Raw genomic sequence first — 27,043 nt, forward strand, 5'->3', positions numbered from 1 at the left:
CGTCCACACGCAGTAGAAAAAGATATTTTTAGTGGATGTGTCTGGGTTCAGTACAAGATGTATGATATTATGACCATGCATTTACACTAGAAGGAAATAGTACAGAATTGTTTATTTTGTAATATACAGGATGAAAGGTATGGTTCCTGAGAGTTGCCAACTCGCATTGGTTATTTATATTACTATGTGATTGAGTTTGTTCCGTTATCCCACTTCAGCAAAATAAATCATGGAATACTCGTGGTTTACTGTCATGAATAATCAGTTAACTGGCACAAAGAATATAACAAACGTGACTCAATTAGAAAATTTAAATTAACGTAATTTATTTTTTCTTATTAACAAATATGTCAAGACAGAAAGACGTGTTCATCTTTAAAGGCGATATTGCCAGGGATATTTTCTAGAATGGGGCGTGTCAAGCGGACTTCTAGGAAGATCTAGATACTCTTTAAAAAATGTCTCGAAAACGATATTTTTAAAAAATATCGTTTTTGGGACAGAAGCAACTTAAGTCTCTTCGTCAAAAACCAAAAATTACTATAAGTAGTTTAAAACAAAAAAAGAGCAATTTTGTTTTAGGAATATAGGAATAAGAGATTGACATCTCAATAATTCAAATAAGCGGGTTTCCAACTATGTGGTACCGTGTGGTATAAATCTCACTAGGCACTCCCGTTTCAGCGGTTAGAACATCCCACACAACAGCAATAGGCTTGCTGAGCCTTGCTTGTTGTGTGATAACGACTTGTATTATACGCGTACTACAAATTTAGGGATTTTTCTTCTTTTCATCAATAATAGTTGACGAATGCTTTTCTGATTGGTAACTTCCTCACTTTGGAGCTTGATATGCTAAGAAGATGAATTTGTTTCGACAGTATTGTCTGCAAATGTGAACAGTTGTAAAACAAGAATGGAGAGTTTTTAAACATAAAAACAAATATTAAGTTTTAAAAGATAAATTTTTGTGCATTAGACAAAGCTAATAATTTTTTTAATCTGTCGAGTCTCTGGAAATCCATATATATATATATATATAAATTTTACTCGTCTTGTGTATTAAGATTTGCGTAAATATACCTTCTTCCTTTGGCAACACGTAAGTCGTTTAAATCGACGCGTCTTCATTTCACTTATCTCTACGTTTACAGGTCAAGATGTACAACAATTTTGTGTGAACCTATTTGGTGTGAACGCACATCTTTCGTTAAGTCATATATACTCATAATCTAACCTAATTGTTTTCAATAGGCTCTTTTTTATGATACAATAGACCCCGTTTATAAATCTGCGCTGTCTTTTTCATCTCAATTCACAATCGTTCCTCAACAATACAACAACACACTGCAGGTGCACAAATTATGTTGGAACCCTTTTTTAAGATTCTCAGCTAGTATAGTCTTTACGTTTGCCTATTACAGTAAAAACAATAGCACAGTAGCTGGCTGTCTGATATATTATTTTAATAATCAGATGTAGTCACCGACATGTCCCTCAACTCATAGTCATGGAAAGCGCCAGGTGAAATGAGCCCCATTAGGTTGTTGCAGTAGTGTAACAGGTATAGGTGTTTGGCCAGGTTGTCTGAAATATAACAACAGGGTGTTCAAATTTTGAACAAATTGTGCGACAAAATACTACGAAAAAACAAAGAATCATACTGATTTTTTAACCGTGGCGGAGTACAGCGCTACCGGTACGAGAACAAAACCCTATTGATATGAAACCATGGGTCGTGCTTAAAAAAAGATTGGTGCGAAATGCTGTCATGGAACAGAAGAAACAATAGCTGTTTCTTACTAAACAAAAAGACGGACTTCAAAATACCTTGGAGCGAATAAATTGAGTTTCGCCTGTGCCCAGGTTTGCCGCTCCTTCGAACCTCATAGACGCAGTAGCGTTGGATTCCACAATCGAGGCAGACGATGTTTTGATGGTGATGTTTGTGTTGTTGTCTTGATGGAAAGACAACAGCTTTCTAGTTCTCTGTGCGTGTTTCTAAGGGTCCACTTGATCGGTTAGATAGCTGCGTTTATGTCTCTGGATTACCGTCCCTGCTGGATGCAGTCGCTTCTTTGTCAGGAGTAATGATGTCTTAACTGTGTCGTATGTAGATGGTGGTCTGTTCTTTTTCGTGTGCGTGACTGACCTTCGGCTTTCTTGTCATCTGGCGTTCGGAAGAGCGGCAGGGGAAGCCTGTAGGAAACTCGTTGAACTATTTCTGGCAAAGCTACAGAAGAAGGAGCGCGACAAGGTAGCACCAGATCGGCAAATGCCAATGTGGGATGAAAGCAAACTGCGTCGGTTTCCGGGGTTTTGCGAGTGCCAGCTACAAATTTAGTAAGAGTCGGAACACTTCAGTGAGACTGAAAAATACGCCTAGAAGCTAATAATTGCTAATTTGCACCCGCAGATTCCGCTGCATTTGGGGAATCCAAGTTGGGTTGCATTAGCGATCTCCAATCCAAAACAGATAGCAGCAACGTTTGAGAACCAATGTCAGACGCGGCTTTTATTAGTTTGTGTATTCGCGTGGCGTTAACTTTGTTGTTGGCAAGTGAAGGCGAAGTCTGAAGCAGCTCTGCAAAATGTTCGTTTACGAATGGGGAAATTGATAGGTTTTTACTAAAATCACACAAAATTCCGCTTCTTCCTTCAAATATCCAGTACTTCAATAGTTACTTCGCTCGAGTCGTTATGCATACTAATACTATCGTGGCGTTGTGCAGTAATACTATACCTTCAGCGGGAGGAAAAGCTTCACCTTCCTAGATAGCCAAATAGATCGTCCCTCTAACTATTAAAAAGATTTTTTACACTTCTCTTCGCTCAGGTGTTTAAAGTGATTATCAGGCTGTTATGTTCGCATACAAGCGGACATCATGGATTTGAAGGGAGAACTAACAGTTTATTCCCGCTTATGATCACCCGTCACCGTCATGCGCAGATGTTATTGCTGTTGCTAAAAATTAGTGAAAAAGCCACATTCTGCGTTAAGCTGACGTTGTACGTCGTGAGCAGCTGTACGAGATAACTTTGTCTGCCTTCAGTTCTATCGATCGATAAGAACGAGTAGGTTTAACAGAAGTGTTAATTGGTTCGTTTGGTCAAAATTAATGTGCGGACATAAAATAAGAGAAGAAAGCTGAGGCAAGATATTTAGTCTGGATATGTAGATGAGCCAGTGGAATTTGTTAAAATTGAATTAAAGACACTAGAGGTGATTAGGTACATGCTTCTTTCAGTTTACAATTATTTGATGCTTCTGGTACCTTTTTGACTGTCTTATCGGTGTTCGGCTGCTTCCTCGCAAACACCATCGACATTAAAGGCCAACGGTTTATAGCAATATAACACCCAATCTGGAAAGAGTTTCTTGTGACAGTACCCGAAGCCGGCGGTTTTCATGATAACTGCGGGTTATCGGTTGATTGTATGATTATATAAACTTACCATTTCGTCGGCCGAAGCCTTTGTGGGATAAACTTTACAACCACGGGTGCACCTACTATGATACTTATTGAGCTTTTTTAAATAATATTTGATAAGAAATATTTGATTTTTACTGAGATTTTTTTCGAAGATTCGAATCATATACAGACACAGTTTAGAGAGAACTTTGCAAGCGCATTTCTTGTAAAGTATCTTTATTGGGCCTTGTGAACTTGCTGTTTTCACGATAGTTCAGTGGTTGACGGCATACAGACATCCTTGTTCTACATTTAAGTAGTGACGGCTAACGTCGTCAAGTGATCCATGACTTCATAATGAAACTTTTACATGAACTCAGAACAGGGTTATGCCTTCATTTCCTTTTACGGACGAAATGGCCAGTAGATCATATGTCATATATTACGGCTGTAGTTCGATATAACTGTAATTTTATGAGATAATTCTGTGAGAAAAGTAGCAGACTCACGCACGTTTTGCCTTTATTTGCCATATGTAATTTGCCACTAATGGTGTTCAACAGTTACTTTATTATTGCCAGAAACTTCCAACCCGAGGTAAGTCACACCAATTTGCCCAGCCAGCAATGCCCAGGCATACGTGTCCATCGCAGTGTTAATCCCCCTCATGACTCAGCGCTAGGGTGACATTTTGCAAAAGCGCTTTGATGGCTGTCGTATAACCTTCATCACGTAATCACAGTACACAATGCATATTATTAAGGAAACGTACCCGGACGCGTATACCTAAAATATAGCCATGTGAAAATACATCGATAATTTGTGGTTATTTTTTTAGGCTGTCTAACCATGAGCGGGACCAAGGTGTTGCATAGTTGATATCCTGTCTTCAGGGAAGCACTTTCGGTCCGCGCTGGTGTTGTTGCTTATGGCCCTGACGTGTAAACTGGTGGCATGCAATTTAGTACGTTGCAGGATAATTCGGGGCAAAAATGCAAATCATTTATTGCTGCGGATGGTAATGTGGTATTCTCCGTGGTTAATTTCATCTTCGAGCAATTTGAATTTAGTTCGACTATTTTTTCGTCGAACCAATTTCGGACATTCCGTCGCTGTTAAAAAATCAGCATTTTAGCTTAGCCAACAAAACAGCAAAGAATGTTATAGTATATTCCGTTTCTCTGCTGGTTTCAGATTGCTGCCACTCTGTGTCCGTCGGATAGCTTTAGGTGTATATAAAAAACTTATACTACTTATAGCAGTAATAATAAAACTACCAGGTGGTACATCCACATCATCTATGCTCGATAAAGAGAGAAAAAATAATTCCCATCCGCACATGCTTACCATAGACAAATCAATTTTTGCAAATCAACAGTTATTATACACGTTGTGAGATTAACAATTAAGGAACCAAGTTAACATGGCTAGTACGCGGATCCCCGAGCAGAAAGTAAGTATATGTTTTTCTTACGTATATGAAATTAGTTCACTACTTTCCTGGTCAAAAATCGTTTCATGCCTATTTATCGATTTCATTTGCATAGTATCGCAATTTTTCCATATCTGTTAAAAAAAAATATTCACATGACATCAGTTCATTCTTTGTTTCTTTCTATACAAATGAGTTGAGTTACGCTCATATAAAACATAGAAGATATCCAACTGTGAGTTTACTTTTCGGTTGAGAAGCCGACCGACACGCATTGTTTGATTACCTCGTCATTGTATTTCGACAGCCATGTTCCGTTTATGCCTTCCCCAGGTGATTCTTTGCGGCGAATACGGTGTGGGGAAATCCTCGCTGTTCAGGAGATTCGCACAGAACTCGTTTGTTGCGTCCTCGGACCGCGCCTCTACCCTTGGTCTAGACCATTTTGACAAAGTTTACAAGGTCACTGGAAGGGAGATTAAGGTGAAACAGCACAATTCCATTTTGGTTTTTTATAGACTATTACATTCCTGCCAGGCCCTGCTAGGTCGTACCTCCATTATACAAATGGCGTGGGTAAAGAAAACTATTTTTTTTTTCGTTAGCAACACTAGTGGTACATTATTAGTACTTGAATAAGGTCCTGGACGGCTGTGAACATCACGACTGAGAGGTTATAAGTCCAGCTCTCAATGATTATAGCACCTTCACCTGACTTCATCTGTAATAATATTACATTGTTGTAATGTATTGATTACAGTTACAACTGTGGGACACTGGCGGCATGGAGCGAGTGGCTTCGATCACATCGTCATATTATAAATTCGCTGAAGCAGCCATCCTTGTATTCTCTTTCGATTCTCCAGACTCCTTTAATATTCTTTCTCAACATTTGTTAGATATCGTTAGCTACGCGGAAAATGCCAAGATTTTCCTCTGTGGCAACAAGACTGATATCAGCCATAGTCAGGTACATACTTCTACACATATAGCGTGTCGCAAAAATGTATATACGGTTTGACTTTAGTTTTCGATTTACATGTAAATAACATAATATTATGAAATATATAGGTTCTTCTATCGCAAATGTTTGAAACCATTACCGTTACAGTCAATATATTGCTGGTAATGACGGGTTATCGGTTCACAAACTTCAACAAACATTTAATTTGGTGTTGTGGCGCAGTCTTGCTCAATGGCGTCTTTTGAAGCTTCAAGTATCATCAGTTTTCTGGCGTAGACTTTATCTTTGAAACATCCATACAGGAAAAGTCCGTTGGTACAGAGTCCAAAAAGCAGACAATTTTCTGAGACATCTTCGTCCAACCCATCTGTTTGTAGTCTTTATCAACTCATTACGTATATATGCTCTTACATCACGATAATAACGTGCAGGCGCTCCGTCCTGTTGGAAATTAAATTCGCCGTCTTCGAAGTCCGTAAGATAGATTATTACAGTTAGCAGTTCTTGTTTTGTCAAAAAAAAAGGGCCAAAGAGTCCATTCATTGAAACGCCGTATCACACTGTAACTCTTGATTAATTTACATGACGTTCCCGTGAATTTAGAGTTGCCCACTAAATGCAATTATGTTGATTAATTGTGCCATTTACTTTAAATGTGCCTTCATCACTCCAAACAAATTTTACAGTTCACAGTTTTCCGGATATCATTCACAAAAGTAAATTGTTCAGTCCGGATCATCTTCACTGATAGCATGTATCATTACTGAAATGTAATTTCTTATTTAATGACGTTTTAAAACGCAATGAGTATTTCATTTGCTGATGCCAAGCTTATGACTTATATATATATATATATATATATAGATTTTTAGAGTTTCTTGTTATAACTTTTAGTGCTCTTTTTTTCTGGTAAAGCTTGTTGATGCTCTTTATATTTTTTTTATCTTTTAGTTTTAAAGATAACCAGCTGTGTTAGTTAAGGCGGAACTACTTCTGTTGCTTAGGTTTATATGCGTGCTGTTTCGTAATGTTGAAGTCAGTGAATTAAGAACATGCCGTGTGGATATTCTATATTAAATAGAGAGTACCCAGGAAGCTGGCTGCAATGTTATTCTATTAGATTCTGTTAAATTTTCAGCTGGTAACAGACGCAGACATTGAGGCATTCTGCGAACAATGCCGCAATATGGTTTCTGGAGTGTACCGGACTTCGTGTAAAACGGGCCAAGGTGTGGAAGAAATGTTTGAGGATATCGCGAAGCATCTAGTACACGGTGTTCGAGTTAGGGACCTCGACGAAGCTCTATATAGAGACGCGTTTAAGGTAAGAGAGCATTAATCCTAAAAAAATTGCCTATAGGTTAATTGTAAACAACAAATATCTGTTAGAAGAACGAGCACTATAGGCCTTATCTCTGAGACTCTTGCATATAGGGTACCGTTTCCAGCAAAGTCGGTGTTAGTTGTTTGTTTCATCAAAACGGCAAAAGCATTTTTTTAGCTATCTATCGGAATCTATTTCCGCCTCTTTAACACACAGGTACGTACACACGTCGCGTATAAATAAGCAAAGAATTAAATCAGGCCATGCAAACATTGAATTAAGTGGTAGAGGGCACACATTTTTGCGTAGAATTAAACAAATTAGTAATATGCATATAAGACAGTGAACTCTCCACAGTTCTGACGCTCTATCTTAAGATAGTTCACGATTGTATACTGCACCAGCGCTCATTCCTTTAAGCTATGAAACCACATTTATTTTCTAAACTTTAGCGAGTTACGTTCAATCTTAGCGGAAACGATATCTCGAGGCGTGGCATATATATACTGATATAGAAATATAAACATAAAACAAGCGTGCAAGCAAACAGTTGTGTGAGATCGCATGAAGAAAGAGCACCATTTTTTCCCGTGTTCCTAAAAGCGTGGGACCCACTCAAATTCATGTTAATTTTCAAGAACATACGCCGAGGTCGGCAACGATAGCAGTGACGCACATACGATAATCAAACTCCTATCTGAAAACAAACAGATATAACGAACAAATTGTACTCGCCCCACGAGTCTGTAGTTTCTAATAATAGTAGTCCCATTTAGAGCACGCACCACTGTCACACTCTTGCACCTTTCAGAGGGTTGTGGGCCTGTTGTATTATTTAAACTCGAAATAGAGCAATTTGTTTCAGGTAACGCGTGATGCAAATGCGGCTGAAGACGACGTATGCATGTGCTGATGCTCCAACCCAAGACTTGCTATATCGTAAAATAATATGCAGTTTGTAGACGTCCAAAATACAGGCAGTCGAGTGGCTTCGAAAAGACATTATTTTGTAAGTGGAGCTATAAGTTGACGTGATCGTCGCGCTCGTGTCAAGTGGGGAATCAAGCGGAGCTTCGAGACGGAGCTATGAATGGGTGAAATGTGTGTATAATAATGTGAACGGTACTTGATCAAAACTTGGGTGATAAGAAAAAGAATTTATGTTGCTATTGTGAGTCGCTGGTTTAAGTTTCCGTCTAATTTCTAAAATTGGCCAGATTTGATAGAGACCGCTGTCCTAGCATGATGAACGATTTAGAGGCAATGGAAAATTAGAGTTCGATAGGGTATTTTTAATGTCGCAGTAGTGATTCCCTAAGTGCCCGGTATCTTGGCTTTACGAAGCCTATAACGTTCGAGCTCAATGTAGACTTGACAAGTTAGTGACAGTGTTTCGAACAGCGGCAAATCGATCGGATGACATTTTATTACTACTTTTTGTTGATTCCTTCAATTTTTTACCGGCATTTTTTTCGTCATAAAGATGTGCTCGGTTGATCTTTATAGCGAAGGCTTTAGAAAAGTCGACCAACATATATATACCAGAAGTTGTTGCTTAGCGTGAATATATTTTTAATATGTTCTTATAAGGATTTCAGAAGGAGCAGCTGCTGCTATCATATCGAGAGGCCCATACAAGTTATTGTGGGTGAAAAAAATACTAGTAAATATGGGGCAAAAAGATAAGTCTATGTAAAAAAATATTTTGCCAGTAGGAAAAACGAACAAAATTTGAACCTCTATCGTTTGCCGAGATACCCTCTTCGGAGCGTTAAGTACGCGAAGCCAACGGATAAAGGTTTTAATTTATTATGTTTTCGTTGCGTTACCAATGTGTATATATTATAGTAATTTATATTTGGCAATTTGTTCTTTGTTAAGTTTTTGTTCATTAGTTCGCTGCCCACCTTTTGTACAACATTGTTTTCTAGCGGAGACAGTGTTGTGGCAAAGTGATGCCTTGATTAAAACATGCAGGATGCGTGTCAAAATTTAAAGGAAAATGAAACTACTTTCGAGACTATTGAAAACAATGGGGTTGGACTGTTAGGTTCGAATGTGATAAATATATATTTTAATCAATGTGGAAAGAAGACTGTCGCTTTTTGTTACGCGACCACGACGTTATAGAGATTTGTGGGATTTAAATTGGACACATCACTTTATCGAATAACGTTAGAGAAGCTGATATATATCGCGCCGTGCATACAAGACCTTTAACAATTCTGTTTCTGCAGAAGCGATTTTGGAAGAACTCAATCATAGAAAGGTTCGAGATCTAACGTGTCATCAATACCGTATTCCTATAAATGCGCGCATTAGCACATTAAGAGATTTTTTGTTTCGAGACTAGGCCACGTAAAGCTTGAGGATGGCCAATAAAGTCCTAAATCTAAGCCAAACTGTATCTGACGATAGGTTGTACGGCCGGTGTGAATGTGTGTATTGTACATTTGCCATTTGGACAAGATTAATGGGAAAAGGAGGGCGAAGATTTGCTTGGCATACCAACTGGTTGAAAAATATTTTAGCACCAATTGAACTGTTGGTCGGCCGTAGCACCTGTGATTTCTTGATTACAGCATAGAGAACGAAGTAATAATAATAGTACTATTCACATAAACATTTTGTACTGAGATATAGAAGAACGGTGAAGACACAAAATAAAACAATCTATACATTATATTATTATGAACTTCGCTGTTGCAAAAGAAAGCGTTTGAATATGGCCGTAGAGGAAGCGCCTCAGATGTACGAGCCGAATGTAGCTTGTCTGGAAAAAGGAAAGGAATATATATGTACCATATGCCCAGGATGTGCGCTTTACTGTGACGATCAGACGGTATCGACGTAACGTTGTAAAGCATTTGCTTTTCTCAATGCGCACAGCCGAATGTGATTGTAGCATTGGCGCTAAGGAGGGTTTCGTTCTAGCAAAAAACAAAACGTTGAGTGTGGGTGTCTTTTGTTTGGAAGGTACAATAGTTGTTTATCCGATCGACAGTGAGTGAGCTGAAATTACAGAGGAGTGCTTTTGGATCGCTGGGGTTTAAGTCAGAACACTTTTCCGATGATTTGTGCGTGTGTGTGTGCGAGTGAAGTCGTGTTAAGAAATCTATTATTAATAATTCTCATTTGTTAATGACCATTTAACCTTCCACCAACCGCTAGTAATATATTTCTATAACTAAAGAAAAGTGTTTACCGAGGATATATCATAAAGGTGGAATGAGTTAAAACAGGTCTGATCGTTTTAAACTCAAAGCGATCCAAAACCTCCAGCAGTTCGCGCTCAATAATAATATTAGCTATAACAGCATAAGTAACTCCTCTAATTTTGAGAAGTACTTATTTATGAAAGGTACGAAAATAAAATCGTCAAATGTGTACGCGAAACATAATTCTGCGTATTCAATATTTTCATATATGTAAATATGGCAAAATAGGCATGTTAGATATTTCTAGAAAGTGTTACAAGACCCGAAGTCAGCCTTGGAAGAAGTGATAGAGCTCAATGTATAACAAAGAAATGATTTAGCTGAAGCTACTTCGGAAAATATTTAATAATGTAAGACTCAGCTTTGGTTAAAATGAGGAGGATATACGCGTCCAGGCGAAAATCTACGTGCTTCTTTTATATCTACCACGAATCAGTTGAATAAAATATCTAGTCGTAATAAACCAAGTGATAATAAATTTTTATTCGCCATGTTTACTTTTTGAGCATTAAATGAAATATCTAAATGTTTATCAAGCAACTCCATCACTGAAGTTTATATATTTTCATTGTTGCATTTACTTAAATTCTAATTTCTAAATCAAAATTGAATTTAATGCTTCAGTTGAACTTAACAATTTTTCTCGAACTGAAACCGATCTGATTTTAGTAATATTAATGAACAATCAATTTTCAATAATAGGAAAATCTTATTGTCAACTGAACAAATAATACTTAATATGTCAAGTATTCAACAATATCTTACATACAGTATGCAGTTCGACGTATATATATTCTTAATTAGCAACGCTATTATATTGTTGGATTGAAGACTGCGTCGAAATAGACTCTAAGCAGACGATTATATGGACAGTTGTATACCCCGCATATATATATGAAAGATACAACTTCAAGTCTTTTAAAAGCTGTCCAGGGTGTTTTTCAACGACTAGCAGGCACCGTGTTTCTCGGTTCCTGCTTAGAGCTTTTTACATTATCTGCATAAATGTTTATAGATACAATTTACTGAATATGCAATTTATTGAATTCGATACACAAAAAATATGATTATTTATTAGGTTTTGAGTCAATTTCAGCAATCCTTTACCGACACCTAAGTATGGCCAAAGCTTGGAATGAGTGACTCGTTGGAAGTCTGACTTGATTATAGTGGGCTATGTATTATATATATATATACAGGGCAGCACATTAATAGTGAAATTTTTTCGCATATTGTTTTTGAGACTGTATCTAAACAATACATGTACTAAAATTTTCGCCATGTGCTAAAAGCGTAGTCTGGTCGTGCTTATTAAACATAACCACCGTCGACCGAGACTACGGCTTGGTTACATTACCAATGACATTACCAATTATTCATTTCCAAAATATTCTTTCTTTATTCTGTAAATAATTGTTTAACATCAATCGCGCGTCATGCGATATTAGTTGATGTAACCTCGGTAAAGCGTCGCCCAAATACGTTATTTGCAAATTCCAGCAAAGTTAAACTCCTTAAGCTTTAAAAATATAGGGGCTTAAAACAGCCAGAATGTATAAAAGGAGCAAAAAGCCTCAAAAAAATTAACCGTTGGAGTTTATCTGAACCAGAAATTGATACTTCCCACTCTGAAACTCGACCGGTATATCAAAATTAGTTCTTTGAGCCATTTAGACTAATTTTTGAACCCTTTAAATCTCAGCCCCATTGAGGACCCTATTTCTGGCTTGCTTTATGAGAGTCTTTCTCTGATTTTTTAAGAGCCACACGAAAACTGGAAAAAAATTCGGGAGAAAAAAGTTTTCTAGGGTTTTAATTAGTACGGAAATATTAGATAATAGCTAATTTTAGCCTGAATCCCAAAAACGACATATTTCTGTTGGTCATGATGAGTTTGTTTTGTTTTAGAAAAAAAAACTGACTTTCAACTGATATCAGAAACAGCGAATGACGACATGCTCGTTATGACGATCAGCTCGTCAGAGTTTCTTTCAGTGTAAACGCGCTACTATATATATATATATATATATATATATATATATATATGGAAATAAAGACGCTTGAGTTTCAAAAATGATGCATAACTTAGAATGTGGTGTTAATTTATTTGTTGTTGTCAGTTTTAATTATCATCATATCGTTTCTCTTATCAACCTCGTCATCATGCACATCTGCTCAGATGGTCACCATTATGGTCGTGTTGTCCTCAATTACCATCGAGGAGCCTCCGCTCCCTCATTAACTTCTTCTTGCATTCATTTCATTCCGATGCATTGCAGGGCATTAGGCCACCGGCATCAAGTCGATCAATAAATCGAAATCCGTCATTTTAATCCATTTTGGATCTCGGCTTCTCTTCTCACTTCTTTTTTTCGGTCTGTATTTTCTACGTCTGTGTGTGCACAACGATCTTCAACTTTTGTCTGGCTGCTATTATCGTCGGCAAAAATAGCACCGATGATGTTACCATAGCGCTCCTACCATTTGATTATTAGTGATAGCATTAATTACATATACACGATGCGAATTTTCTCTGGAAATCGTTTTCTCGTAGTTTACCTTTTTTCTTTTTTTTTTTGCTGTCGTTGTTTTTATATTATCATTATTTGTGTTGTTATAATTAATCTCGATCACTACACACCGCTTGTATCCACTGCGTTTGATAAATTTCTCGTCTTCGTTGATTATTTTTATTTCTACGAACTTTCGCTTTCGCGTGTGATTTTTTCTGCTATCCTAGTACACCTTATACCTCCACATCATTCCTTTATTATCAGTATTTCCTGTCCTTATGGTATGCCAGTGTTAGCATCAGCTTTTCATCATTTCCTTTTATTCCTGTCTCACCATCCTCGCCTTCTCACCACGCCTATATATATATATATATATATATATATAAAGAGATATTGGTCAGTTACCACCATAATCACCATTATAATCTGCCTATTTTTCATCGCGCTTTTATCTCATAATTATATCTCCACCATCTCATCAGTTTCATCAAGCTTATTTTATTATCATAATTATTACCACTATGTATATATATATATATATCTTTTATCCTCATCTTTCTTTCTCGCTATGTCTCGTACTCGCGCCCCTTTCTACTTTCTCGCTTACCCATGTGTGTTATTTTCGCTCGTTCGGACTTTTCCCGTTGCATTTATATATGGGTCTATATGGTTCATGTGATATTTTTTCTTTCATTAGTTGCTGTTGCCAGGGTTGTCGTCATTGCTGTCTTTAGCACGTAACGTAGCTTGTCTATAAAACTGTAGTCCGCAGCAGCTCAGAACTCAAGACCTCATATTTCACGCTTCGACTGTCTTGTGTGGCACTTCATTGGCCCTAGTAGCAGAACGCGCGAAACGTGTCAGCAGCCAAATTGCCCGCGGTCCTATAGCAGGCTAAGTTGATCAAGCCACCGCCACATATCGTAAACCTATTCACTTCTTCGTTTTTCCGCAAACGATCATTATTCGCCGCTGCAGTTCTCGTACGTTTTGCCGGGTTGTGTGTTTGTGCGCGTGTGTGTTCATGTACTGTGCTATGTCTCTCATTAATTTATCTAAATCTATTAATATGCAGCTTCGCTCAACACTTATCGCGACTGCGCCACCGAAAAATCATCCACCACCGATATATCCGTGCAACTGCTCAATGATTGGCAATAACTATTTACCACACGATTTCCTAAAACTTCCAAAAAAAATCCCTACAAAAACTTCACGTCAAAGTTCATCTCAATCATACCATCTTATGGCAGGAAACGCAAACATCACCGGTACGGTGCTAATCGCCAAGCAGGAAGCGAAGTGGTGGAAAAGGTTTTCAATGCAGACGCACAGGAGGTTTCATTGTCCGTGAACAGACTTCACCTTATTTCATGGATTTGCCTGCCTATTAGAAATTGCCTTGGCCAACTGACTGCGATTCTACTGCGTTTATTTTAATTATTTTTACTGCTATCGTTGAGCCGCTTCCAGAATCGCCGCCACTCTATTTATGGGTATGGGTATGCATGTGCCGTCTACCATAAGCACTCCATGCGTTTTCGCTAGTCACTTCTTTCAATAGGAAGGAATTCGTAAAGATTTCAGAATGAGCATCACATGCCTACGATTAACATTTTGATGACAACATGACGCAATTGAATAACCATTAGTAGCAGTAGCTGGAAGGGATAAACAGTCGAGTACACAGACAAGCAGCGACAACGTTATACTTCTTTGCTTGAACGTATTCATGTAGAAGGATATTAGGACATATTCATCGACTTGTAGGGTGATCTGGTTCGACTGAGGGCAATATTGTAAAAAAGCAAAGAATTGCGATTAACCATGGATACCCGTGCGTGCATGTACTTGTGTCAGTGTTTTACGGGAAGGTACAAATTACTGTATCGCTTCTTTCTTTCTGTAATAGAAATAGGGCACACATCCGCTTAAAGGCCAACGCCATTAAACAACGTGTTTTTTGCCTATTTGAACTCGTTTGTCTTTAGCACAGAAATTTCTTTGTCACTTGACACTGTTAGCTCTTATCAACGGATAATCAAATAATGAAGTGGTAAGTGTAACATTATATATATATATATATATATATATATATATAGTCTTCACCTACACTCACATCAGTGTCTATAACTTGAAAACTCTCGATGATTTTTTGCTCTCGCTCTCCTGTGCTTAACCGCTCCTTTTCCTCTCTCCACCTTACACTCGTTTCTGATTGTTATATCGACCGTATGTGGATTATATATGTATATTTAGTATTTATAAGAATCTCTTCGCCTATGAACGTTGTTCATACTCCTGCAATATATTTCACCACGAAACGGGATGATGCTCGGTGCTGAGTCGGTTCATTTACTTCTGTTGTTTTTCTTTATTATAATTACTTATTTTAGAATTATTCTTATTATTACTACTGTTACTTGCGACAGGTATAGAACAAGTACAAATGGTGTGGGTAACTGGTGAGCGAAGTTGGCTGTCTACTGTTTACTGCTGGCTGCTTGATGAATGATTAGTTCGTATTCTTAGTCTAATAGTAACTGTAATAATAGCGGCGACACTGGCAAACAAACGAGCCCAACCTTCGAGTCGGCCATACCAGAGACAGCCGCACGACGGGACGTGTTACGGCGGGACAATTGCACAGATTGACGCGCAACAACCTTTTCTCCTCTACAGACACAGGTATAGTCAGCAATAATTGGTTTCTCCTATTTTTTTTTTTTATCTGAGTCTCTGAGCTGACGTGGTTACCTCCGATCTCGTTACGTTACATCGTCTTAATTTGTTGTCATTCTTGTAATAGTAGTTATAGCAGCGGCAGAAGAGATAGCTGATGGGGATTTTTCTTGGTATTTTTATTGTTGTTGTCTTTTTTTGTATATTGTTGCTGTTGTTGTCTTTCTCTGCAGCGGCGAAGAAAACATATTTGCGCAATTCCTAAATCGATAGAGCACCTTGGGATACCATCTTAACAACATCCGCCGCCCTGGTTTGGTTTGACGGGCGTTGACGGGTTGATCCTTCCTTCACCAGCGGCTCGCATTTGCTCGCTGCTGGCGGGACCCATGCGAGCCATGATGTCCTCGGCCATCTTCTTGAATGCCTGCTCAACGTTGGTTGAGTCCTTGGCTGACGTTTCGAGAAATGGGATATCAAGCTGCTTGGCGAATTCGGCCGCGGTCGAGTGGTCGACAACCTGTGCCATCGAATTGATGAAGGTCAATCAGTATAAAATAAAAAAAGTTGCATTTGCTACATTAGCCTAGTTCTTGCTGACGTAACCGTCCATATTACCATAAGTAACATTAACGTTATAGCATTATAGGGCCCGTTTCTAGACATTGAACAAAAAATGTTCGAATTTATTTGAATACTCTAAATCGAGTACTTAATCATGCTCAGAGCTCTTGAGAACTGTGGACGTTCCTGCGACGATATGGTTAAGCGGTGCAGGACGAAAACAATAGTTCGTTTGTTATCTCAGATTTGTGGATAGGCGAACAGTGACAAAACGTTTTTCCCCGGGATGACATTATTTGTGGGCGCTAGTCATATCTTACAGGATTTGCTACGGCCCAGTCTGAGAACTGAATTGATATCATATTGCATTACTGGTGCCTGAGTGCCGCATTACCGTCTCACTAAAATCTAATTAAATCCGATGGTGATGATGATGATTGTCATATTGATGTTTAAACTAAAGCCTGATACGCAAACTATTATCTCGTTCCTAATAATAGCTTAACGCTAGGATTGTCAAAGGCGCGCTGTACAACAAGCAGCTGAGGCACGCCTAATATTCCCAAGTATGAAAGGCCATACAGCGCTCGTTAACCCTGATTCACGTGACTGGCCGCATATAGAACAGTGAATCTCTGCAAGCGTAAATATTAGAAAAAAACTGTCATACACAAATTGATGTGTTGATGTAAAAGAATCGATTACCAATTATCTTATTGTTAGTAAACTAAATGTTTTCGGGCTCCTTGTATAATGCTTAAAGGTTTCTCACCTTTTTTGTGGTGAGGTCGCATTTATTTCCGACAAGAAGCTTATTTACGTTCTCGCAGGCATAGCGATCAATCTCCTGAAGCCACTGTTTGACGTTGTTGAACGATTCCTGGTCAGTTACGTCGTACGCAACAATAATCCCATGTGCTCCACGATAATACGACGAGGTGATTGTACGGAACCGTTCCTGACCAGCTGTGTCCCAGATTTGTAGCTTGATGACCTTACCATCAAGCTCAATGGTTCGAATTTTCTGGAGAAAAACAGCAAAGCAATCACCATTATAACACAATAATTATTTCCTTCATTATTTTCACGAATAGAGGTAACTCACTTTTGAAGTGAATTTTTCGAGCCAGGCGAAATATGTGACCTATTTTCTAGTCGTTTTACATAGATAAGATTTGCATATATATGGTCATCTTTACCTTTGATCATGTGTATATAATGGTAATAGAAACTGAGATAAGCCAAAAACAGTCGCAATTTTTTCTAAGTATGTGATTACCCGCATTACTGTGTTATTATGCCTCATTCGCACATCAGTCTTATATTATTAAACGTTCTTATATTGACTTATAGGTAAACATGAACATTTCGACACTTACGAAATCCACTCCAATTGTTGAAATGTACGATTCTGTATAGGTGTCATCGGCGAAACGAAGTAATAGACATGACTTGCCGACTCCGGAGTCACCGATCAGAAGCAGTTTGAAGAGGTAGTCGCTATAGAAAATCATAATATTGGTAATAATATAAATAATTATTGAATCGCAATGCATACATACGTTTTAAGATTTGTATGATACGTACATATATTCCTGCGGCTCACTATGGGTATTACTAATACATCTTATTGTGCTTAAGCGTACGGGTGTAACCAAATGATGTTAGATTACGGAAACTGTAGTATCATGAGCAGTATTTGAATGTGCGACCGCGATGATAATACGCTAATGACCGACATGCTAATAGTATTAGGGAATAGTAAGTAATCATGAATGGGTGACAATGACGGCGATTATCAAGTAAGCTAATGCAGTACTTGCTTGTGGGCAAGCACCATGTCAAAATACGTCTGCGAAGAGTCAGTTTTTCATTTGGGAATTTCTGTTCGCAATAAGTTTTGACGTGCGAATAGAGAAAACCAGCATGACATCTCGCCCCTTTCTGATTGAGGATTGTGCTAAGCACTCAGTGATTTAGAGATATTAAGTCATTTCGCCAGGAACTTTATTCTATTGGTAGTTTACGCTTTATATGTGCTTGTACATATACGTTACGCCAGAAATACATGCAAAAGGGACCCTCAGCACCTGAAATTAATCGAAATACGCATAATAAAGTTTACGTTATAGCTTATCATTTCTGACCCATTTGCACTCTCCCGGACTTTCATGGACGAGACAGATAGCATTTGGCTCCAGCTGGATGCAGCTATACCGGTTTGTAGGCTATGTGTTTTGGATTCGTCGAAAGGCGTGGGATTACGTGCGAGACATCATGCATGCGCAGCGCATCGGTGCTTGCTTTTCCAGCAACAAATCCAGAGATTTGTTAGCTTACAAAAACGTACACGTTTAAAAAAATCCTCAGGTAAAACATTTCCTCGTAAAAACTCCATGTAGAGAGCTCGCTTAGATCGACGGCAGGATTGCCTACTCAACCGCTCGATGGATACACCCGCTTGGCTTGACTGGATTACACTACAGTATACACACCGCCTCTCAAGAAAGCGTTGAGTAGCCAAATGGAATAATGATGCAAAATTTGACAGATAATTCTAATACTGACGGACTAGCGATTACCATCGTATTCTCCTTGTATTTGAGAACACAGTTGGTACTAGCATGAAGCAAGTTGCTCGTATGGGTTAAACACTTCCAGAAAAATCGCTTAGTGGTTCAAAGGAAACGACCGAGGAAAAAATAGCTCTAACTTCTGCCTTTAGTGATGGATGACAGGTATTTAATGTATTCATATCGATGTCTGTGGATATGCAATGTAAGGAATAATAAAGATCCCCTTTGGACGCGTCAAGCGCTATAGAAAGAATACGTCAAGTGCGGGAACTCCTCGGCTGGTCATCAACCCATGTAAAAGTAATCGCGCAATTTCAGGCATGATTACATTGAATGATTTTTATGAATGCCTCGATGGTGTCATCGTAATAGTTGAGAATGTTGTTACAGTTAATACAAAGCAATTCGTCGATCAGTTTTGTTCAATTCCATCGTCCATTAGTTCTTGTCACTCCTATCCCAACCTGTTCTCTCTTCAAAAACTGCCTCCGGTATATATTAAGCTACCTATTGTGGAACTGACTCAACTGGTTGACAGTCTAATGTGAAGTATACAACAAGGCTTCGGAAAAAGATCATATTCGTGTCTATGAATGCACCCTTTAAGCACTGCAACAACCTTGCTGGCGTTTTTTGAAGAAAGTCTAGTAATTTCAATATCTCACAATGTTGGCAGTATTTTTAATGTGTAAACGATAACGTACATTCATTCGAAAAAGGAATATCATCTTAGAGAAAGTAGTTCATGCTAGCAGCCAGCAATTCACGAGCGCCATGCAAATACATAGCAGACACACCGCAGCAACTTCAGACTGTGGCATGCATGCTCTAGCTATCCAACCAGCGATAAATTTATTGTTATTTTCAAAGTCACTCGAATCCCATATCCAGGCGAAAATAATGTCGATATGTCTAGAACATCAAGCAGCATTGTAAGGATCACCCGCGGGTTCGAGCGGTGGCAGTGAGCAGCCAATGTTTTTATTGTTATTTTTACGGAAATTTTCACCAGTTTTGTGTTCTCCGATGGCACGCTTCCTACTAGCACCTACTTCATCACATATGCTTAAACCCCCATCTTTATAAATATAGGTAGCTTATCGAATGCGTGAATCGGCTTCATCAGCCACCCCCTGCGGCACTCTGGTTACTACCGCCTGCGGTTGCTGGCACCGCCGCAACAACGTCCTGGTTGTTGTTGTTATCATCACTTTAGCTGTTCGCTAGTCGATTCGTCGTGTTCTGCCGTATCGCTCTCACTCCGTCCCGCTTCTCTCTCGCGTTCGTCGCTCCTCATCAACGAGCGTCACACTTACGGCACAAATTTTGCGGCTGTCATTGCGCGCTCCGGTGTCCCATGTCTGTCTATGCCAATTAGAGGTCTGGCTTTGTGCGTATAAGCCTGGTACGTCTACATGCCTATCTCGATGTGGACATCTCGGCGTAAACGTGAACAACAACCTCAGCCATCACAACGACAGCAACAAGTTTTTGGTTTGGCTGACATCGCTGAATCCGGTGCTGCCATAACTGACGACCTCCTACCACAACAGCCACTGCTGCGAAAGCACACAGTCGCCAACTGCGTTGCAGAAAGTGGATCTCGCTGTAGGAACGAACGAGCAATAACAACCGTCTCCGTTATAACAACGGGAGCGGCTGCTGGCAGCAATGCCGGAGAGCGTATTGGGACGGTGCTAACAACCGAACCGATGTCGTGAAACGGTCGGTCGGTTAAAGCCGACGTCGATGGTCGACAATAGCAACCATGCCGCTATGGCTGCGAACGAAAAGTAATGCTAGGGAGATTCGCTTAGAAACGACGCGCTAGCTTTCACTAGATTCATGACTAGGTATGCAAAAGATACGTCAATGAATGATAATCGTAATCCTAATAATATTTTACAAATATTCTTATTATTATTGCTGCGCTCGTTAATGAATGGATTGGGTGCTACCCTATATATCCCTATATACCTTATATACCATGTTGTCGATGAATTAAAACATAACATTACCTCGCACTTGCGAACACAACTCTCGTAAAACATTTCAGTGCTGCATACGTAGGTAACCTAATGCTCATTTGTGAAGCATTTCCGTCTTTACCGATTTTCTTTGCCTTCGGTTTTTTTCACAGTAATACGTCGAACAGAATAATCCATGAACGAAGCTGAACGCCGAAGTGCGTTAGTAAACATGTGCCGCATGACGGTGCTAAAATGCTACGCTTACAGTTGCGTTCCTTCAAACAAGTTGGCTGCTCAACAGTTAAGCCTGTGGTTTCCCGAGTGGTATTTTAATTAATCTACTCTGCCATATTACTGTATTTATTTGTGTAGAGGTATTTCTAGAAGAAGTAACTGAATCCGTTCTTCTAAAATCTAGTCAGTGAGCTATCCGATTATATCATTAAGGCAATATTTCCCACCAGTAAAATACGGATGAAACTCTCGATATACCAAAGGCGCACATGTTTACTCGTCTCTGTGTGTATCTCTTCTAAAATAAATATGACAAGTCCGATAAACGTTATGCAACGTTTCGCCCAACAGAAGCAGCCACATTTGCCAAGTAAACTACAATTAGCTGCATTACAGCTGAAATAGCAATGGCCTCATACAGTACCACGGCATAAATTACGTAGACACGCAACCGAAATAAGTCTGGGGAGAAAAACAGTGCAAAACAAAATTGAGTCGTTTCACATCTGCTTATTACTTCACAAAGTGACGTGCATTGTCTCGAGCAATCCCCGACACCAACTTTCGCTGCTAGACAGTCTATGCTGGCAGACTTGTTCGGATAGCGGTGCGTCATCTAACGACAGACGCAATGCAGACTTCTGCAGAAGCGTCTTGAGGTTTTTGCAATCGTAGGTCATTCTATACATTTGTATATACGACAGAGGGCCTACAAAAGTTACACAAAACTATAGACGACAGTTGGAGTCATTACGCAATTCTACAGGAACTTAAAATATATATTTATCGAAAAGTTTCTTTTACACTTTGTGTGTATATATGTATGTATAAGAAATATAACGACAACGGATTTAACTAAACGACTAGTAAAAGCAGCTTACTTTATATGGATATGTGCTGCTATATAACGTTAGCTCTACCCGAGCGACCCTATCAGGCAAGTAACGCGATGCGTCACGCCGCACGTGACATTCACGACGATCCTGGTCTTTTTTCACTTTTGCTTTAGGGAAACACAAAAATTTTGCCTGAGCCTAATCATACGATCGCTATAAACCATAGAGTGCATGGCTGATTGATGATATAAAGTCGCCGAGTATGTTGGTGTGTGTTTGTGTAGGTTCACATTCACGTGTGGATTAACGTGCGGTTGATGTTAGCACCAATTTCGAGTGACAGACTGCTTGTATCTAGTCAATAACAGATGTACAATTGACTACATTGTTTTTTTGCCTTTCTTACAATTTCTTTCTGGGAGCACTGTTGGGCTTGTTGCCATCATGTAGAATTCAATAATCAAACCATTGAAGTAATCTCGTCTCGACGTCGACAAAGGGCTGTCTGTATATCATCAGTAGCGTGTGCATGCTTCCATGTTAATAACTTTGATTTAGGCTGCACCCCAAGCTGGTTTACTGAACATGAGTAACGCAGTTTCTTTTAACACCAACGTGACTTAAAAATTTCACTGCATAGAGGTACTGCTACAGATCCAATAAACTAATTGTACTTCCAGATCTATCAGAAATTATTATCAGCACAGTTAAAAGTACAGTAGTACTTATGACACTTACTTAGAAACAATCCGCACTCATACTGCCTACATAAAGGGGTTTTTCAACTCAGCTTTAAGCAAAAATTGCTTGAAAATAAATACGCCTTCCTTTTTCCAATCGGCAAGTAGAGAGGGACCGTAGCCAGTATCGCTGGCAATGGTTTGTTCTATTCCGTGATGAACTCTCTTTCCTTGCTCAGAGTTCAAAGCTGCCCCATAGTTCTAGTTTGGCTCGGAGTGCAGTATAAAAGAGGAATTTTATTTTTTTTTTTAGCGAGATTTTAGAGGAATTTTAGTGGGTAAAGGTTTCAGCAGAAGTAAATCCAACCGTCGGAGCTAAACCCCACACTCGGCCCGCATAAAATAGGCTTTTCTCTGGTGCCACCGGTACGTAGAAATATTAATCAAACCCTCTTAAAAAGATTGATGAAAGCCAACAATAACAGCAGCAGTGATACCCCTGTTATAACGTAAAACGAAGAAGGACAACAACTGCCAAAGTATCATTGCCGAACTGACCCTTCACCCTCGGCTCTAACTCGCAATCATCCGCTCTCCTTATGCTGGTTCTGTTACTTTGTTGCCGCTGCAGCTACTGTTTTCATCACGTGCCAGTCACGGCCAGATGTTGGCATCTGACACACGTAAAACGGAGATATTACAAACCGACGAACGCCCCCGCCTGCGCCTGACGTCACCTCAGGGCTATGTTTTTGCTGTGGATACCATTGCTACGACTGCCACTCGTGACGGCGTCCGCTTGCCTGCGGGCCTACCACCACCGTCTCAAGAGATTCAGCCTGCGCCGACTATGGCACTTTGTTATGATTGCAGCAGCGGCAGCATGAGTACCAGGAGCATCTGGGCGCTTTCGTAGTTGCCTCTGTGTAATCGTCGTGATCATTGCCGCTGCAGCTGTTATTGATTAAATTGATGCGTCGACGGAAGCGGCGGCAGCAGCAGCACAGCTGAAGCGATGACGAAGGAGATTGCTGGTGGACTCCTAAACGCCAGGAGGAGCCATCAGAACCGCTGCTGTCCGATCCACTCATATCGAAGAGAGGATCAGTTTTTCGCACAACGAAAGCAGAGAATATGTTAACGGCTGCGTCTTCTACAATTGTCAGCTCTGGTCGGTAGTGGTTCGGTCATCCGTGAAAGATGCGCTAACTAACAGCATGAACAAAGGAACGTACTTCCTCTTCTCCGTAATTATCGACTTGCTTTACCCAGTTTCATTCACTAGTCAGGCTGCTTGAGCCAGATCCGCTATGGAAGATACACAATGTTTATTTATTGTTGGATATATGGCGACTGCTATGCCCACGCTAGGTGAACGGCGTTCGAACACGTTTGAGAATACATAGTAAAGAAGTAGAATGCACAGTACGTAGTTGCGTTGTGTGTGGTACAAAGGGATTCCTGATTACTTCAAATGCAAATCATCTATATTTTTTTGTGAAGCGTCGATGCAATGCGGCTTCCATGCTGTATGCTGCAGCCATATTTCAGATCGTCGCATGAAACACATACGATGATTATCGTCTGTAATTGGAAAAACTAATACAGGCGAGAGCAATTGAATCTGCTAACTAGCTATCGTAGCTTTTCTGTAACAGACGGATTCGCCACTGGTTATAGACCGAGAGTTGTACCTTTCCAGTTACCAATGAAGAAGGTAGCTACAACCGACTGGAGCACAAAAAAAGCAAAAAATAGTACACAAAACGTGACATCTTCCTACTCTTAACAATAAAAGATCTCATTTTACCCCCACTAAGTTTGCTTAGTTTCTCAATTTTAGCAATTGAAACACCTGACGCTATCCCCCAAACTGTAGTTGCCGCTGACTAATGCTGTCAGGCTATTAAATAGGTTCTTTATGCACGTCTTGACGATTCTAAATCGACCCGACGACAGCAAAATCTGCATCGGCACCACTAGTTATGATGTAGTGAGTGAACTATAACTGGTTATGCCGTTTATCTGTAAATCGAGGCAGGGGTGTCATTATAGCATATCGGCCTAGTACTCAACTCGACTCAAGGCAGTTTGATTTGTTGAGGGGAGACGCAACGGAAACGGTAGGGGCTCAATGTAAACAAGACAGTGACTCCCACGTATCGTACCTCTTGAACGACAAAACTATCTCAGCCCTTGTTAGACCACAACTGTCAGCTACCACCTAATCTCATTGTCTGCCATCTCTTTTGCTGTGACCAAAGTACGCAACTAACACGAGTGCTATGCAGATTATCCATTCGTGCGCATCTAGTTCTCATACGAACGAAGTCATACGAACGAAGTCATACGAAATAATAATCATATGTTTTCTAGAAACACATGTATAAATAGGAATGAGTATAGCAATATTAATAATTGTAATAGAAACGTCTCAGTCATCTCGGTACATATCGTCATTGCCGTAACGTTCGCTTCTTCTCTCGCAGTCTTTGCTAGCTGATCGGTCGGAACCTGGTACTGTCGCCACAATCTCTCAGGTCGTTTCTGTTGATAGAGTGAGAACTGCATTCATCAGCGAGAACGAGAGACAGAGGGGACAAGGCGCTTATTACCGTATAGATGAACACCTCTCTCCATCGTCCATAGAAAGCGTATCTATCATCGAACCTCGACGACACTATCAGCGATAACGGCAAATTACTGCATCGTTCCATCGCGCCTCCTGCTTATGCTTATGTTGCTGCTACTGCTCCTGTTGTTGTTGTGGCGAACTGGGAAAATAGCAAGCCAACAACACCTTCGATAAGAACAACTGCCTTCAACAGCTATACTCTACGACGTCAGCCAGCCACTCAGTCGTCCAGTGGACGCCACTGGCACCGTCCGTTTGTGACGACCGGAAAGTAACCGTGGCTGCGGTTGTACTTGCAGCAGCAGAGGTAGCACAGCGTCCGCGAAAGCAACTGCTGCAATTGCGACGGTTCGGAGGCTGTGAAAGGATGACGTTATTGAAGAAGCCGATGGCCGAGACCAAAGAGCTTGGTGGTCACTGGAGGCGGTCGACTGATCGACACGAAACGAACGGGACGAACAATGTCAATGCAAAGAATGGATAGAAATTCACACACATACACATGACACGCAGATGGTACGAAACCAAACTGCTACAGCAGTTCAGTAACTAGCAGGATGAACCCAACAGATAAACGAGGTTTATACTTTTACCGCTGCTGCTGTTCGTATTAGTATTACTAGACCAACTGGAAAAATAATCACGTGAATAAAAGCACACACAATGAGAAGTAGACGAATGCGTAACAAGTTGTTGGTCGGATATAATTCGGCCAGCATTCGCTACTAATATAATATCAGCAAGAGCAGTAATTGTAAATGGTAGCGGCCGCCTCCTCAACGACAGGCGCGGCGGCTGAATCGATGGTACATGGAAGCAGCACCAGCACTAGTCATGATGGTTGCGGCAATTACGGAACTTCTATATCTGTCGATTTAAATGTTCATCTTTGAAGAAACCATTCCGATGAACAACTCAAGAGCAGATTAGATCTAAGCAGAGACACATAACAACGGTAGTAATTACTAGCAGGAGGATACGACGAGAAGCTGGAAGTGCTTGGACGCAGTATCATGAAGAAGACAGTGGTGCACGCGTATTGTACTCACTACTCGGGGTTGAGGGTGGCCATGGTGATAACTGCTGAACGATCGGATACTCGGTTGCTTGCAATGTTCCAGCAGTTTCGCAGCACTGTTTGTTCACGAAATTCGTCTTAGTCCTCTTCCTGCAATTCGTTCTTGTATAGTTTCGGCTGTCAACGCCTGCTTGTAGGGGGTTGCCTGAATGGACGGCTAGCTGGCTAGACTCGCAGTCGTTGACAGTTGTTGACGCTGAGCAGTCGCTGACTGACGTAAGTACGTCGTGAAACGTTGATCCGTTTCGTTGCTCTCAATCCGCCTGTCGTTTGGTGCCAGTCTGCGTTCGTCACTCACTATAGTTCACTCTTTGCTATTGCTGCTGATGCTGACGAACGTCGTCAGTCGAGGGGTGTTGTTCCTAGTCTCGGCGATTTCACTGCTGCTGCTACGACTGCTGCGACTACCGGATAACGACGACAACTAATACACACAGCGATAGAAAGACGACCGAATGATAATAGTGATCAATGCTTAGTGGACTTCTTTGCGATGACAGTTCTACGGCGGGGGGCGGTCAGGTAACATTGGGAGCATTGGGAGAAGGTTGATAGCAAGGTACAACACGCGTTCTTGGCAGGGACGGCTAACGACAGCGGCGATAGTTTCGTGCTGGATTGCATTTGAATGGCTGCAATTAGTTTGTTTACATTAACTTTTCTGTACACTTCCTGCTGCCAACAATACAATTATACAAAAATATATTATTGCACCTGCGTACACCCAGACAGATAATTTATGGACAGCTGTTATAAAATAACGACTAGACTATTGCCTGATCTGCTTCGATTGGATGAATGCTTGTTCGGTTCACTGTCACGCTGTTGGTACGTTGATCTGCTGCCGCCGCTGCAACTTCGGCTGATCGCACACTCGAATACAACGACATAGTGCTTCCGTTGCTGGAGCTGCAATAGTGATAG

At 40.2% G+C, this 27,043-nt stretch overlaps 2 protein-coding genes and 1 long non-coding RNA gene across 6 annotated transcripts; 1 reads left to right on the forward strand and 2 right to left on the reverse strand.

Annotated features, from left to right (window-relative positions):
* Positions 1-297: 297 nt before the first annotated feature.
* LOC147758332 (uncharacterized) lies at positions 298-1,971 on the reverse strand. 2 transcript variants are annotated; one of them, XR_015318722.1, is made up of 3 exons: positions 1,831-1,971; positions 1,084-1,587; positions 298-887 (listed from the first exon to the last, which is right to left on the reverse strand). It is a non-coding gene; the product is annotated as an uncharacterized LOC147758332 (long non-coding RNA). The 2 variants fall into 2 exon arrangements; XR_015318721.1 differs by having other exon boundaries at positions 298-1,587.
* A 2,758-nt stretch (positions 1,972-4,729) lies between these two features.
* On the forward strand, positions 4,730-10,534 carry RabX6 (RAS oncogene family member RabX6). 3 transcript variants are annotated; one of them, XR_002670449.2, is made up of 6 exons: positions 4,730-4,866; positions 5,179-5,328; positions 5,606-5,815; positions 6,948-7,133; positions 7,999-8,234; positions 8,724-10,534. XR_002670449.2 is itself a non-coding variant. In XM_022788861.2 (5 exons), the coding sequence occupies exons 1-5, from the start codon at positions 4,837-4,839 to the stop codon at positions 8,044-8,046; spliced, it is 624 nt and encodes a 207-aa protein (XP_022644596.1). In that variant the 5' UTR covers positions 4,730-4,836; the 3' UTR covers positions 8,047-10,534. The 3 variants fall into 3 exon arrangements, 1 of the variants encoding a protein (XP_022644596.1); XR_002670450.2 differs by having other exon boundaries at positions 8,732-10,534; XM_022788861.2 differs by having other exon boundaries at positions 7,999-10,534.
* A 1,882-nt stretch (positions 10,535-12,416) lies between these two features.
* On the reverse strand, positions 12,417-26,556 carry Rab1 (RAS oncogene family member Rab1). Its single transcript, XM_022788860.2, has 4 exons — positions 26,091-26,556; positions 17,490-17,610; positions 16,883-17,134; positions 12,417-16,066 (listed from the first exon to the last, which is right to left on the reverse strand). Exons 1-4 carry the CDS (start codon positions 26,111-26,113, stop codon positions 15,839-15,841), a joined length of 624 nt encoding a protein of 207 aa, XP_022644595.1. The 5' UTR covers positions 26,114-26,556; the 3' UTR covers positions 12,417-15,838.
* Positions 26,557-27,043: the final 487 nt, after the last annotated feature.

Source organism: Varroa destructor, unplaced genomic scaffold, assembly GCF_002443255.2.
Source record: "Varroa destructor unplaced genomic scaffold, Vdes_3.0 BEIS01000001.1, whole genome shotgun sequence".
Taxonomy (NCBI): domain Eukaryota; kingdom Metazoa; phylum Arthropoda; class Arachnida; order Mesostigmata; family Varroidae; genus Varroa; species Varroa destructor.

Coding starts and splice junctions, on each gene's coding strand:
- RabX6 (XM_022788861.2), top strand. CDS start 4,837: ATGGCTAGTACGCGGATCCCCGAGCAGAAA. Junction 5,329..5,605: donor TCACTGGAAGGGAGATTAAG/GTGAAACAGCAC, acceptor TATTGATTACAG/TTACAACTGTGGGACACTGG. Junction 5,816..6,947: donor CTGATATCAGCCATAGTCAG/GTACATACTTCT, acceptor TTAAATTTTCAG/CTGGTAACAGACGCAGACAT.
- Rab1 (XM_022788860.2), bottom strand. CDS start 26,113: ATGGCCACCCTCAACCCCGAGTA. Junction 17,135..17,489: donor CAACAATTGGAGTGGATTTC/GTAAGTGTCGAA, acceptor GTTTTTCTCCAG/AAAATTCGAACCATTGAGCT. Junction 16,067..16,882: donor GCGACCTCACCACAAAAAAG/GTGAGAAACCTT, acceptor TCGATGGCACAG/GTTGTCGACCACTCGACCGC.